The sequence below is a fragment of the Anopheles merus genome, chromosome 3L (genome assembly GCF_017562075.2).
Source record: "Anopheles merus strain MAF chromosome 3L, AmerM5.1, whole genome shotgun sequence".
NCBI lineage: Eukaryota > Metazoa > Arthropoda > Insecta > Diptera > Culicidae > Anopheles > Anopheles merus.
In genome coordinates, this window is record NC_054085.1 from 37,712,397 (window position 1) to 37,725,849 (window position 13,453).

The following is a 13,453-nucleotide window of genomic DNA, read 5'->3' on the forward strand; positions in this document are numbered from 1 at the left end:
TGAATTATTGTCCCGACGTGATTTCCCGGTCTATCCGGGTTGGATGAGAAGACAGAGAGAGAGAGAGAGAGAGAAGGGGAGAGAAAAAAAGAGGAACGAAATTCATCTCCACTGGGGTGCAAAAAAGCGTTTCCATTCCGTTCCACGCGGGAGGTTGGTCGTCATGTGCCTCATGGTCAGTTCATTAGCCTGATGGTGAAAGCAACGCACGTAAACATAACCATGTTTTGCTACCACCTGCAAGGATAGGACCCCTCTGTGTGCGTGTGTGTGTGTGTGTGTGCGTGGGTCAGGATCAGGTTTCTGCAAACAAACAAACAAACGAGAAAAAAAGATGCTCAAACACTGGGAAAAGATTCTCCCAGAAGCCAAACCTTCATCATCGCCATCGGATGTCGGCTGTCCACCTCTCCCGATGGGCAAGAAGTAATTTCAATTTCAACGGAACTTAATTGAATTCGGCGACGCCTACCAGCCCAGAACCATCACCTACTCACCTGTGCTTCCCTCACTCACTCTCTCTCTCTCTTTCTCTTTTCTGCTTGAGTATATACGTGTGTGTGTGTGTCTTTTAAAATGGGTACGTTTTCCGATCTAATGGAGCACCCCTAACTGTGGACGAACCTCCCCATTTTCCACCCACGAAGTAATCTTCCCGCGCAGCACAGCGGTGTAGTGGAGAAAATCAATTTTCCATGCAATTTATTTTAAATTTCGTGTATGCGTGTCATCCCTTCCCTTCCCGTCCCTTTCTCCGAACGATGATAACACGTGCCTTCGGTGGGGAACGGTACACAGTGAACTGATAGTGGAACTAATAGAAACAGACACACACCGAACAGCGCACAAGCAACGGGTGAACCCGAACGATCGCGGCAAAGGCACGCCAAACCAATTAGCGTCGATGTCTGTGTTTGTGTGTTTGGCACTCTAAGTTCCATCTGTTCCTTGCGTAATTATTTCCCTCATCAAATGTGTGTGTGTGTGTGTGCATGTTGTGTTTATTTGTAACACCTTTTTCCTTTACTAGTGATAACGTTTTGTGCGTGCGTGTAAAGGTTCAATTGTGTTTGAGAACGCAAATACATTCGCGCGATTGGAATCACGCTCCGTTAAATTAAACAGGTTTTACAACAGTGCCGCAAAAGTGCTACACAACGTACACACAGTGCAAGACAACGACAAACGTGACATTTTTTGGATGACATTTCTCGATCGCTAATCGCGTGTTACTAATTGAGCTTTCTTTTTTAGCGTTTCTTTAGCATACAAATCAGTGAACAGTTTCCTTGTGCAATTGTTGTGTATTGACCTACCGGAACAATGTGTAAACAGTAGTGAGTGAGTGGTTTATTCGTTCTGCCATAGTTTAGCAAACATGTGGCATCATGACTGTTGCAGCTGCACTAACGATCGTCAAGCCAAAGCGGCATCGAAGTGAGAGTGAAGCAGTGAACCTGGCGAGCCAGTGACGTGCTCGGAACGTCAGAATACACATACACACACAGTATGGCCGCGACGTCCGAAGTGACGTCCTGTGGTCCTGGGAGACCACCGCCAAGGGAGCGTACGGGCTTATCGAGCCGGAGGGGGAAACTATGCCAGAGTCGCTGGATGCAGCTGGGCACGGTTTGGGTGACACTGCTGCTGGTGCTGCTCACCGTCGGCCATCTTGGGAGCGTGCACGGCGAGAAGACGAAAACATGTAAGTAGTATCTAGTATGCGTTGAATGATTTCAGCTTAAGAAAAACAGCTTTGTGAAAAGATTGCTGAATACAGAGTTTTATAGATTTAAGTAAATATGTTTGCCTTTATATGACACTATCCGGAAGTTTTGTAATTTAGCAGCCGAAAACAACAGTTCACGTCTCCATCCCAAAGACCAAATCAAAGTCGATTAAGTAAGTTTAAATGAAAGCACAACAAATCACCATAAAAAAAAACACAAACCTTTTCATCGGCTTTTTCCAACCACCCCACAGAGGCCGGAATTGCATTTGTTGTAAACAACCAAAAGTACAACGCGCTGCCGGCTCACGAGTCGGGCGCCGGAAACACGCAAAACCCCATTCGCTTCATTCGTGCAGGCTGTACTGTGGTGTGATGAAGGAGGGGTTCGTTTGCCGTCTTTCGCCACGACGGCTGCCGTTTCGGGCTAGACCGCCTGGGGGGGGAGGGAAACATATACACATTTTTCTACCCCAGTATTCACCGCCAATCGGCAACATTACTGCTATTATTAGCTAGGCGTGCGATCCCAACCCACTCGGTGGCTTTCATGTCACAGGCCAATAAAACATACAAACGCGCCTCCTTTCCCCCTTTCTCTCTTTCTCTCTCTCTCTGTGTCCTTTCCCCTTCGACAAACACTTTGGCAGCAGACACGTATCGTGTGAGGGGGAAACGGGACACCGGGACGGGAGGATGTACTACAAGTCAGCAACAACAACCTTCATCACATTCGTCGTCCTCAGCCGACCACAAGGCAAGGAGCCGGTGAAGACGTCGCTGGTTGTCTTTTCCCGTTCGGTGACCGCGGGGAGGGAAGGCGGTGGTGTCGGTAGCTTAAGGCGATGCTTTATGCTTATATTGATGCGAGGCGAGGAAACAGTTGTACAGTGGGTCACTTTGTGGTAACGAACAGTTGCATTCGTATGAAAAACCCATCAATCGTTGTTAGCCTACGATGCTTTGAGGTTTCAATTTCCAACAAGCTTTTCTTTTCTTCAGGAGGGAATGGTCCAGCGTGTTAGTTAGTTAGTTAGAAGTTTAGTTCACAACGCATGGTGCAATTAAATTTAAACCATTATAAAAAACAAAACAAAGCCTTTTGTGTTTGAAACCCAATTCCAATTACGAAGCATAAACAATGTGCAAATATTCTCCATTTATTTGGGCATGCAAAACTTCTTCGCCTACATTACACCCCAAAACGAGATGGGGGTTTTGCAAAACAAACCATACAAAACAATAGAAAATGTTCCGATGCCTTCCTACAACGGAAAAACAACCGCTCGACAGCAAATAATCCAATCAAGAATTAAAAACTCCGGCCCCTTCCAGACACCGGCCCCCGAACGCCACCCCAATGGAAAGCCAAAATTATTCGTTGTAATTTCAACTTTCGCTTCGCTTAAATTGGAGGCCGGCGGACGAATTCCGACCGACCACCACAATCCGAACCGGAAGGATGTAGTAGCAGCTCACCGACCGAATCGGATGGGGACCCTTGCAAGAAGCAGGTGCAATTAAGTAGCGCCCGGTGTGAGCTTGGCTGGAGCCGGACGGGACGGGACGGGCACAAAAAGTTGTGCTTGTGTGCCTGTATTTCCAGCCCCCTTTAGTTGGAAGGTGGGGGAAAGGCGAGTTGGAGGGGAACCACACCGCTCAGGACCCGCAAAGAGGGTGGAGCGCTCCGGAAAGAGGACGCTGTAATATGTAATTGAATGTTGGTGTATTTAATTAGCTCGCCCCGGACGGATGTGGGCGGATGTGTTAAAAGGCAAAGAAATGGGGTGAAGAGAAATGAGAAAGTCGGGGAAAAAAAACAGACACACACACGCACACAACATGAAACCTTTCACTGGCTCAAAGCACACAATACACGGAACCGGCCCAGTTCATTGGTGATTTGGGGATCCAAAGATTTGCGTGTTGTAAAAATAGCAGCGTTTGTGATATGGTTGACCCCTCCTGGGGAGTTCCGGGAGTTCCATTGGCCGTGGGCTGGGCCGTGATCCATCACGAATAGGTTTAGGGTCGATGTTTCGTTTTATGAAGCAATAATCGACCGAGCTTCGTGGTGCCACAAGCACGGATTATAACCTCACTTAATGTACCATCCGATCGGTGTGTAAGCATAAGTGCTGCACAATAAATAAGTTCTCTGACGTTGGAACCGCCGAATACGGTTGGAGATGAATGTCTTGAACGGTGGAAACATCCTCATTGCAGCATCGAAGCATCTCTCCGTCCGGAACTGCTAGAAGTCAAGCAGGGAAAGGGAAATAGTGTAACCGACCTTACTTGTTGATACTTGCACATCGAGCGGAGCGGTTTGGGGGTTTTATTGAGCGAGCTTTTATTTGTTTATGCATCGCACTAAATCACAACCAACACTACCACCACGGCACGGAGGACCACCTTCGATTTCTGGTACGCCATGTTCAACACGTCCGGGAGCGGTGTAGCCAACAAGGACGAGGGGACGGCGGAACCAGAAGTATCGTTTGCACAAAGTGGCAATAAAGTAATGATGAATTGGAGTGCGGGCCTATCCGAAAGGCCGATCACGTACCTTCGGCAGCACTAGCAGCCGAAGCTAATTGTAGGAGCGTCGCGTCGAACGGACGATGGGCGGCACTCCCGGCAGGTGGGCGTCTCGGGTTGCCTCGGGCAGAAATAAATCTTCTTATTGTCGCAGACGCTGCCCTAACCTACACGTGTACGTGTTTTAGCGTAAAATCTAGCCCCCTTTTGAGGAGGAAACTCTGCTCTGCAAAACATTACCATTTGCCATCATCGTCATCATCGTCGTCGTCGAGATCTTGGGCGTGGGACAACAGAAGCGTTTCGCTGGACCCTTTCGCCCGGCATAAACAATGGAAAGCACATTTGCCAATTGCGTTCGACAATCAATAGATCCTGCTTCCGGGAGCACCAGAGCACCAGCACTGTGTCCGACCGGCTTCGGTGAAGTACATCCACTTTCGAGGGATTAGGCCAGTGTGCTACACCGGTTTGGGGAAGTCGTACCGTAACCCCGTTTGAAAGTTGCCCTTGCATGAGACCTGTGCACTGTGAGCCACCCCTCTCAAAACAACCTTTTTCGTACGCAAAAGCATTGGGCACACACAACCTGCTGTCCACTCACCCCCGTTCCCAGGATGGAATTCTTTTCCGATTGCCAACCCCAAAGGGGGATACGTTACGCTTGCGTGTTCGTGTGCTCTCCCTAAAGTGCTGTTTCTCTGCCCCCTGTCTCTGCAACCCTCCGGCCAAACGGTCCCATTGCGTGTCGAAGAGTGCATCTGCCCGCTGAACCCCCGCCAGTGCACCGAGGGGCGTTTGTTTGTTTGTCGTTTGTCGCAAAATGAAAGCGCCTCGGTCTCGTCCCAGTGCCCGGTGCCACCTCTGCACGCTGAATCTCAGAGTCAAGATGTGTGCGATACTGTTCCCGTTTTCCCCTTTTTTCCCCCCAGCGACGTACTTGGGGACCAGAGCAAGGAAGATGAACCAAAGGACAGTAGGCATCCCAGTGGTTGGACAAACAGTCGTACAAACAACATGCCACGCCGCTCTCCCTTTTGCGCTCCCCGACGCGCAAGTGGACACTATCCACCGGAAACATGTGTGATCTTTCCGGAAGAGTCATTAAACGGATGAAAGGTAGCATCAAGTGTGGTCGTTCTCGGGGACCGTCCCTTCGGTACGCTCGAACCGGAACTGATACGTATGTACAGGCACTTGTTTCTGTAGCGAGTGAGTGACCCGGACCCGGTTGGGTACGTCTCTCGTTCCAATTGCTGTGGACACACACACATGTGTGGCTGTGTGTGTGTGTGTGTGTTTTTGTATGACTATGATGTCATTGTTACGGCAGACAGAGCACTATCCTTGGTGCTTCTTGGAAGTTGAAACAGCTCCCAGTGGAGTAAGCAGCGCGATTCTTCTCCCCCTGGCCAGCACTACGGCACTGCACACGCAGACTCGGTAAACAGACGAATTAATGTTATTTTGGTGTTTTCCAAAAAGGAAGACACACCTGGACACCATCCCGGGATAGAGAGGGTCGTGTGTATGTGTGTCCTTGATTTGACTCCACAACTTCTCTCGGTGACCAAGATGATGATGATGATGGTCATTGCTGTGATGACAAGTGTTTTCCCATGCTTCCGATCGGGTTGGCCTCTGGCAGTGGGAACGGTAGTTGCCAAGTCCTAGTCCAACTGTAGTGTGCTCTTGATGAGCTAGCGACTGCAATTCGACGGGGACGGCCGTTTCAGCCGTCGCACAACTGACGACACACTATCGTTCTACCATCGACTTTGTTTGTGAGCTCGGATGTCGCCTAACGAACGGACCCGGATTGGAATTTGGGGGGAAGAAAAACCCTTCCCCTGGACGGGTAAGAAGTGGGCGCAGAAGGGCACTTTAAGAGATAATATAATTATAATGAAAATAAATTCCTTTTTCGCCAAGCTGTGGTCGCACCTAGGGAGGATGCCTTTTCCAAGCGTTAACCAAACTCCTCACCTTCGAATACGTGGCACTGTTCGACCTAGATTGGAAAAATCGGTACTATCGGAGCCATATCGGGTGTGCACGTGTGCGCCAGCAAAATCTAGCGCAGAAGTTTTGCGAAAGTGTCGATGAAATTTTGCATCTTCGCTTCGTAGAGGGAAACGTGCGCCTTCATCTTGCGAGACCCTGTGGCGCGCTTGCACCACGCAAGACGAAGATGAACGATTGCGTTGCTCTATCTCTGTGTGTGTGTGTGTGTGTGTGTGTGTGTGTGTGTGTGTGTGTGTGTGTGTGTGTGTGTGTGTGTGTGCTTTGTGCAAAAAGAGATTTAGGAAGGTACCGAGACTAGATTGTCTTTGCCAGCGATGATGATGGTCTCGTTCGTTCCTTCCGAAAAGCTCCGATGGGAGCTTTTCATTGTCGCTGCAGTACCGCTTTGCAAAGATCATCAGCTGGGACGGGGGATGCGGGGAGTTTTCTTTCCTAAAGTGTGCCATCCGTTGCCCGCCCTCGTGCAAACCGCTGCGAATTCACCCCGCGAAGCCACAAATGCTTTTCATTTGCATATAAATTAGATAAGAGCAGTGCAATTTTCGAATGCACCTTCTGCACGATTCTCCCTCGGCGACCTGGAGCCACGCCACCTCGGTCCATGCTATTGGCAGCGTGTGAGCGATGATGCAAATCAAGGTGCAATGATGTGCTCCTCTCCCACCTAATGCTGAGTTGGGCGTGGGGGAGTTCGGAGAGACGAGCAGTGCTGATTCAATTTCAGCCTTTTCATTGGAGCATTTTCTCACAGATTTGCCGTGTGCTGGTATGGGTAGCCGGGATGCTGCTGCAACTTTCCAAACAGATTCATCAATTCCGGCGAGGAATTTGCGCTTTCCGTTTTCCACCCCCTGCAGGTAAGATGTGCACGATAATGAACGCTTTTGTCGACGGCAGCGGGACGCAAACAGGTTCAGATAATTGAAAGCAGACAAAATATCAAACATTTTATTTAGTCACTTGTACACCATCAGTAAGACAGTGCGGCAAGGATGATACTCTGAGGATGAGTTCGAGCAAAGTATGCACTTTCGGCAAGACACTGATGGTTTCGAAACGCGAAAAACCTCCCCCCTCGTAGCTTAAAAGTCTTTCGGCTTCTCGACGATTGGCGGCGGTGCATCGAAGAAGACGTTCGAGTCGCGCCGCTTGGCCCGATACGCGCGCAGTATGGTGAACGGTCGTATCGAGCAGAAGTAAATCAGCTCGGCCAAGCTCAGCAAACTCACGCCCATGAACAGCCCCAGCAGCCCGCCACAGTTGGCCAGAAAATCGGTCACACCGTACAGCTCGCTCCGCTTCGACGTGATGAACTGTGCCTCCTTGAAGTAGATCGTCAGCCGGGCAAACTGAGCCCCGTCCTGCTCGCCGAGCGACTGGCGGAAGGCGGAGAACAGGCTCTTCCAGTCGAGATCGGCCTGCGAGATTTCCGCATCGTACTGCACGGACGTGCAGGCCGGCAGACAGTTGCACTTGGCGCGATAGTCGCGCGATTTGTCCACGATGAACTTGACGTCCTCCTCGAGCAGCTCGTCCTCCGCATCGTTGTAGCAGTCGATCTTGCTCGCGCCGCACACCTCCGTCCGGTCGTCCCGGGGCATCGAGAACTTGACGCAGCCGCACTTGTGCAGCGTATAGTTGGTGGTGCACTCCAGCTCACAGTTTTGCTGCGTGTACACCTTGAAGTATTTGAGGTGGCGCTCGTGGTTGAAGAAGCACTGTCGCCTAAAATGACATGAACGTTAGCTTCCCATCGCGGTACTGCGCTATTGTTAGGCGAACCTTTCTGGGGTGTAATCGCGCAGCCCATCGGAGGTGGTAATCATCTGCGGTTTGACCGATATAATTACTTCCTGGTGGAGCGGGACGCGATAGTACTGCTTCGACACCTGCGGATACTCGCTGGACGTGTGAAGCAATATTTTAAATCCTTGCACAGGGCCCTAAAATACAAAAAAAGCCTTTTGATTTTGAACATCACATCACAGCTGCTTACTGTTTCTTACACGACAAATAAAATCCGTATCGCGCTCGTACAGATTTAACAGCACGTACAGTCCTGCCCGAGCACCGGCACCCAGTACTCGCACCGGATACGTATCGAGATCGGTATTCTCTGCATAGCCCTTCTCTAGCGACCACAGCGGAGACTGTCGCTTCTCCGAGATGTAGTCATAGTCACTGTGCAGCTCGTCCAACCTTAACATTTCCCCCGAAGACTGCGAGTTGAACGTGAAACAGATCCCTTCCTCGGTGATCGTTTCCGTGAAGAACTCGCTGCACAGCCCCGCATCGTTGCGCCATTTGCAGAAGAACAGTGCCGACTCGAGCGGCATCGACACATTCTTCAGCAGATCCACGCAGGCCGGATCAGTCGTTTGATTCAGGCTGACGCCACGAAGAATGTGCGCATCGCACACCTGGGCAACGGCACGGAAGCGATCGTAGCTAAAATCGACACAAAAACGCAACAGAAAAGCATCACTCTCAGCACATCGAAGCACATCGAAGCACATCGAACACACACACACGACACAGATGTTGGGATAGTAATGTGAACTTTACGTTTCGTTCGCCATCTCGTCGCGCCAGGTATCGTTCATCTGAAAGTATACCTGCGAGAAGTTAAGGTACTCGCTGCGGGCCTTCGTTTCCGGGCAGATCGTGACGGCGGGGAATGGGATCTGCCACACCGGGGTGGACTTTTCCGCGAAGCTCACAATCACCGGCGTCTGTTCCCACTTGCGGTAAATGTTCTGGATCAGCCGGCCGCATCCGTACACCGACAGCAGGAACGTCGCGATCCACCATATCCTGCAAGAGCGAAACAATTAACACGCACACTGCCTTCTCTCTCTCACACACACACACACGCTCCGCCACATACTTCTCGAACAGGGTTCGTCGCTTGCAGCCAAAGTACTTGATGCCGTGCACGGTACTGTTGGAGCAGTACTCCAGAAACAAACTCTTGATGCCGCGCGTGAAGTTCCGTTTATCCCACGCGTTGATGGCTTTCAGCTCGAAATTGCTCACCGACCGCGAATCCATCCCGACCGACAAGCGCACCACGAATGATAAGCCCAGCCGTACCGACACGGTCCTATTTATACTATCACTGGCACCGGTATCATAACACCCGAAACACTCCTCGTCCCCTCCGCCCACGTGACAGCCCACGTGTGCTGCTGCAGAGCAGCCGGGAGGCGGCTAACCGAGTTGTCACGCCAAATTCCCCAAGCTGACTAACACACCTTAAACGCGCGCGCGAAACCATTCGACCCAGTGAGATCAGCATGTCGCGCGCTTTACTGTAGGTGTAAAGCAACGCCACGCCACGCCGAGCTACCGTCAAGTAGCGGGAATGGGCGGGCTGCAAAGGGGAGGGTTTGATGGGATCCTGGAACACAAACCACAGGGGAAACGATCCCGCTGTCTTCACCTGCAACGACATGAACGCGTCGGGGTGTGTATCCTTTAGCCCCGCCAGGCACGGCTGTGCTGGAGTTGCCACCTGCTGAGTGTGTCCTGTGAGAGTCAAATTTAGAGCACGCTCAAAACGCACAAACCCATTACAAGCGCCATCTATACATTATTCATTGAAAACGGGTAGACACTGCAGCTGAGAATTACACATTTTAAAACAATTTTCCCTTCATTACACTGCCCCATAATGCCTTTGAAAGCGTTTCAACAAAAGCATTCAGTGCATCAACGATGCCGGTGCGTACATTTTGCGGCACTTTAGTCAATTAATCATCACTCTTGCGCTGTTGACAGACAGCGAAGGCAGAAGAAACCGAAAGGCCATCACCAAAACAACAACCAGAAGAAACACATAGAACAAATAAAACGAACAGTTGACAGCTGGACAAAGCAGATCTGTCACAGTGCGAATAGAGAGTGCGAACGTTCAATAAATCAACCGCTTGGGCATTTACCACGGTGCACTCTTTCTCTCGGTTTCTGGCCCGTTTTTGGCAGCAAACGCGCTCTCTTCCTCTTGCTCTCTCTCTCCCATTTCACCCATTTTGCTTTATTAGCAATATTCATCAAAAATAAAACCGTTTGCCGAAAAACTGGCGAGTGACGGTGTGCCGACGAGGATGATTTATTTGATTGATAAATTGTACGCATTTCGGCGTTACTTCCGTTTCGTTGGCGAGTGGCCGTGCGATGTCGTTCGTGTTCGTGTGTACACGCCAACCGAACATAACGGTGTGTCCAACACAACCAATGCATTAATTTGGAAGGCCGAATGGTTTGTACGCATTTTGTTTTTGTGTTTTTTTTTTTGTTCCATCTCACGTTTAGCTAAGTGAAACCGAGGCGTGTCACACTCGAGGGAAATCGTACTCTAAACGGAAGCCAATGACTGCCTGTTGTGGCATGTGAATGGTAATTTATTCACCTTCACAAACGGACATTTAATTGAGCACGGGATGATGTACGCTTTAAAGTTGAATTTTTATTACCAACCGGGAATTAGTTGAGCGCAGACAAAGGTGCTAACCTTTTTCAAAGCGATAGCAAAGCTTTAATCGAGTGTGTTTGTTGTGTGAGTTGCATACATTTGGGCGCATAGCAGGAATATCATCAAAATGTTATGCTACTTGCACAAATTGATGATCTTTTTGTAATTTTGCTTGATAAGCTACTTTTTAACAAGGCTGTCATTTGTGTGGTATCAGTATCGGTTTTCCATTTTCCGGTGCAAAAGTACGAATCGTCATACCGCTCACAGGAACCGACAGGTGGAAAGATCGATTGAAACTCGTCTGGGTTCGATGGCAGTCGGCTCGTAACATGGTTTACCTTTCAAACCATCAGATTTTTCAGCTGCACTGAGCCCGTCCCAGGTCCACAAGTTCATGGGAAACTGCTCCAATCAAACGTATCGTACTACCACCGGGCGAAGGTCACACGGGCCTACTTCACCGGTTGCACACCGGTGGCACAGCGTGGCGAATGGGAATGGCAAATAAAAAGGATCCTCAATGAAAATCAAATATTACATTGCTTCCGCTCCGTGCTTTGGTTTGTGCCGGGGTTGTTACTGCTACACTGCTGCGCTGGTTTTTTTTCTGCTACGCTCAGTATTTTGCCTTACGTTAGCCATTTTATTTTTCTTGAAGGTCTTGTGCCGGTTTCGCCTGTGTTTGAAAACCGAAATTCTATGGCTGCTACGAATGCTGCTGCTCCAGTGTTCTAGTTTTCGTCCCTTCGTTGATTAAGAAAATGTCACCGAGCTACTAACGAGTAGCAAGCAAGGTTGGTGGACGAGAGTGGATTTGGGTTGTGTTTGTGCAAATGAAAGAACTGACGAAAGATGATGTTCACAACCGAGGATGATGGTGATGCTGATGATGAAGGAAAAAAACAGCAAGTGGACGGTCATGCTATTTGCTCTTCCCGTTACTCACAGTAGTGGTGGGAGGAGATGGGTTTAAATTATGTACATATACATTCATGAGGCGAAGCTATACTACTATCGCCACTGTCTTTGGGGAGGCTTAACCCACATGCAACGAATGTTTGATGAGTTGAAATTTAATTTCCACCTCTTGAAGTCACAGCTCAGTTATTCATTCCCAACCGCTTGCATCTCTTTGGTTTAATAATTTCAGTTCAATGAATCCCTGGGAAAGCCTAGTCTACCACATCCAGTACGTAAGCCGTCGTTTCTCGTCTCTCAAAAAAAAGAGAAAACTAAAAGAGCAAAACCTAAGAGTTTTACTGTGTAGTAGTATCCTTCATTTAATTTGCTACCACTGTAAATTTCTTAGTTTTTGCTTTGGAGAACCCTTCAAGAAATGTCGTTTTTATAAAATTCAAAGATGGTTTTCAACAACCGCTCAAGATTCAACAAATTGATATTAGTGCGCTGGCCTGCTGCCGGTACTACTGCCACGAAGCGCCCCATCCAACACGGACACTGACTGTACCCGTGTTTGAGCATAATTTTAATATCATGAAACACAAACCTTCACACAAGAAGGACATCCTGAAAAAGGGCATCCACGAGTGGAAATGCAAACGAAATGGGATAAATATTCTTTCCTTTTTTGTTGGTCTTGCTGCTGCTGCTTTTGTTTCCCATCGCGGATGGTTGCGTTGATGCGATGCGAGGGGAGCGAAATTCTTGGGGCGTTCTTTGACAAACCAAGACACCGAGCGAAACGGTCGTACAGAAATGCAACCGTGCGTCTGTCGGTGGATGCTGCCCACTGCTGTCCATCGTGTTTGGACCAGTGGATAAAGGAACAACTTTTGTTTTATTTCTCCCGGTGCTTCTTACGGCTTTCTAGGTGTGTTTTCCGCTCCGCTGCACACACTAGCCACACGGCAGGAGGAGACGGCAAGTGGGATGGATTGGGGATGAGAAAAAATTATTAATGGAAGTTGAAATTAGATTTATCTCCTTACCGTGGCACCCAGCAACGGTGCCACCTTCACCAGTGCGAGCGGTTTGGGACGGTGAAACCATAATCACTTGTTATTATCATCGTCAGGCGTATTGCATTAGCTGGGAAGGCGAAGTTTGGGGCAGTGAAGGTAAGAGTGGTTTTATGTCCAGACGCACGCGGACGCGTGTGAAATAAAACATCGCTAGGGATGAGATTTCTCACTTGGGAGCGCTCACTTTCTTTCTGCATTACGTTTCTGCAGTGACCAGAAAAGGTATTAATATTTCTAGAAATAGACGTCCTACACGGCTTGTAGTCTTGTTTTTTTTGGTACCTGCGCTTGACGGAAAGTAATCACTTAAAGCAAACGCCGCTCAATGAAGGCTACCCTCGCTCCCTGGACATGTTTTAATTTCAACTATTCTAAATACATTCCATCATGTACACGGATCTGAAACTAAAAGTAATTAAAAGGTTTATATTTAACTTGTCAAAATAAATGCATTTGCAAAAACTCAAACAAGCACCAATCCGCATAAATAACGCGTAATGGAGACGCCTGGTCACTCACATGGCCGACACGATGGAGCAGCATGATCGCTCACACCACCGGCTCCGATGGAGCCGCCTGATCGCTCACATTGCCAGCTCGATGGAGCCGCCTGGTCACTGGAAGAGGAACAGCCAAATTTAAGCGAATATTTCGGTTGTTTCATTGCAAACAGACACCTTTTCCATCGTGGTCGTTGCG

General features: G+C 49.0%; 2 protein-coding genes across 5 annotated transcripts in view; one reads left to right on the forward strand and one right to left on the reverse strand.

The window, feature by feature from the left end:
- LOC121598599 overlaps positions 1–13,453 on the forward strand; it is a 55,613-nt gene that overhangs the window by 7,933 nt on the left and 34,227 nt on the right. For 2 of the 4 annotated variants that reach the window (XM_041925655.1, XM_041925652.1), the window contains exon 2: positions 1,255–1,705. In XM_041925655.1, the coding sequence (XP_041781589.1) occupies positions 1,510–1,705 (196 nt within the window). In that variant the 5' untranslated portion in view covers positions 1,255–1,509. Of the gene's footprint in view, positions 1–1,047; positions 1,126–1,254; positions 1,706–13,453 lie in introns of those variants that run through there. The other 2 variants (XM_041925654.1, XM_041925653.1) reach the window with 2 other exon arrangements.
- On the reverse strand, positions 7,217–10,076 carry LOC121598598 (pickpocket protein 28-like). The gene is made up of 5 exons (XM_041925651.1): positions 9,183–10,076; positions 8,861–9,109; positions 8,302–8,743; positions 8,078–8,238; positions 7,217–8,020 (listed from the first exon to the last, which is right to left on the reverse strand). The coding sequence occupies exons 1-5, from the start codon at positions 9,344–9,346 to the stop codon at positions 7,378–7,380; spliced, it is 1,659 nt and encodes a 552-aa protein (XP_041781585.1). The 5' UTR covers positions 9,347–10,076; the 3' UTR covers positions 7,217–7,377.

Bases quoted from the DNA above. Each gene is read 5' to 3' on its own strand.
- LOC121598598 (XM_041925651.1), bottom strand. From the start codon at position 9,346: ATGGATTCGCGGTCGGTGAGCAATTTCGAGCTGAAAGCCATCAACGCG. The intron at 8,744-8,860 runs GTAAAGTTCACA...TGTCGATTTTAG, and splicing joins GACGAGATGGCGAACGAAAC to CTACGATCGCTTCCGTGCCG. The intron at 8,021-8,077 runs GTTCGCCTAACA...ATGTCATTTTAG, and splicing joins CGCGATTACACCCCAGAAAG to GCGACAGTGCTTCTTCAACC.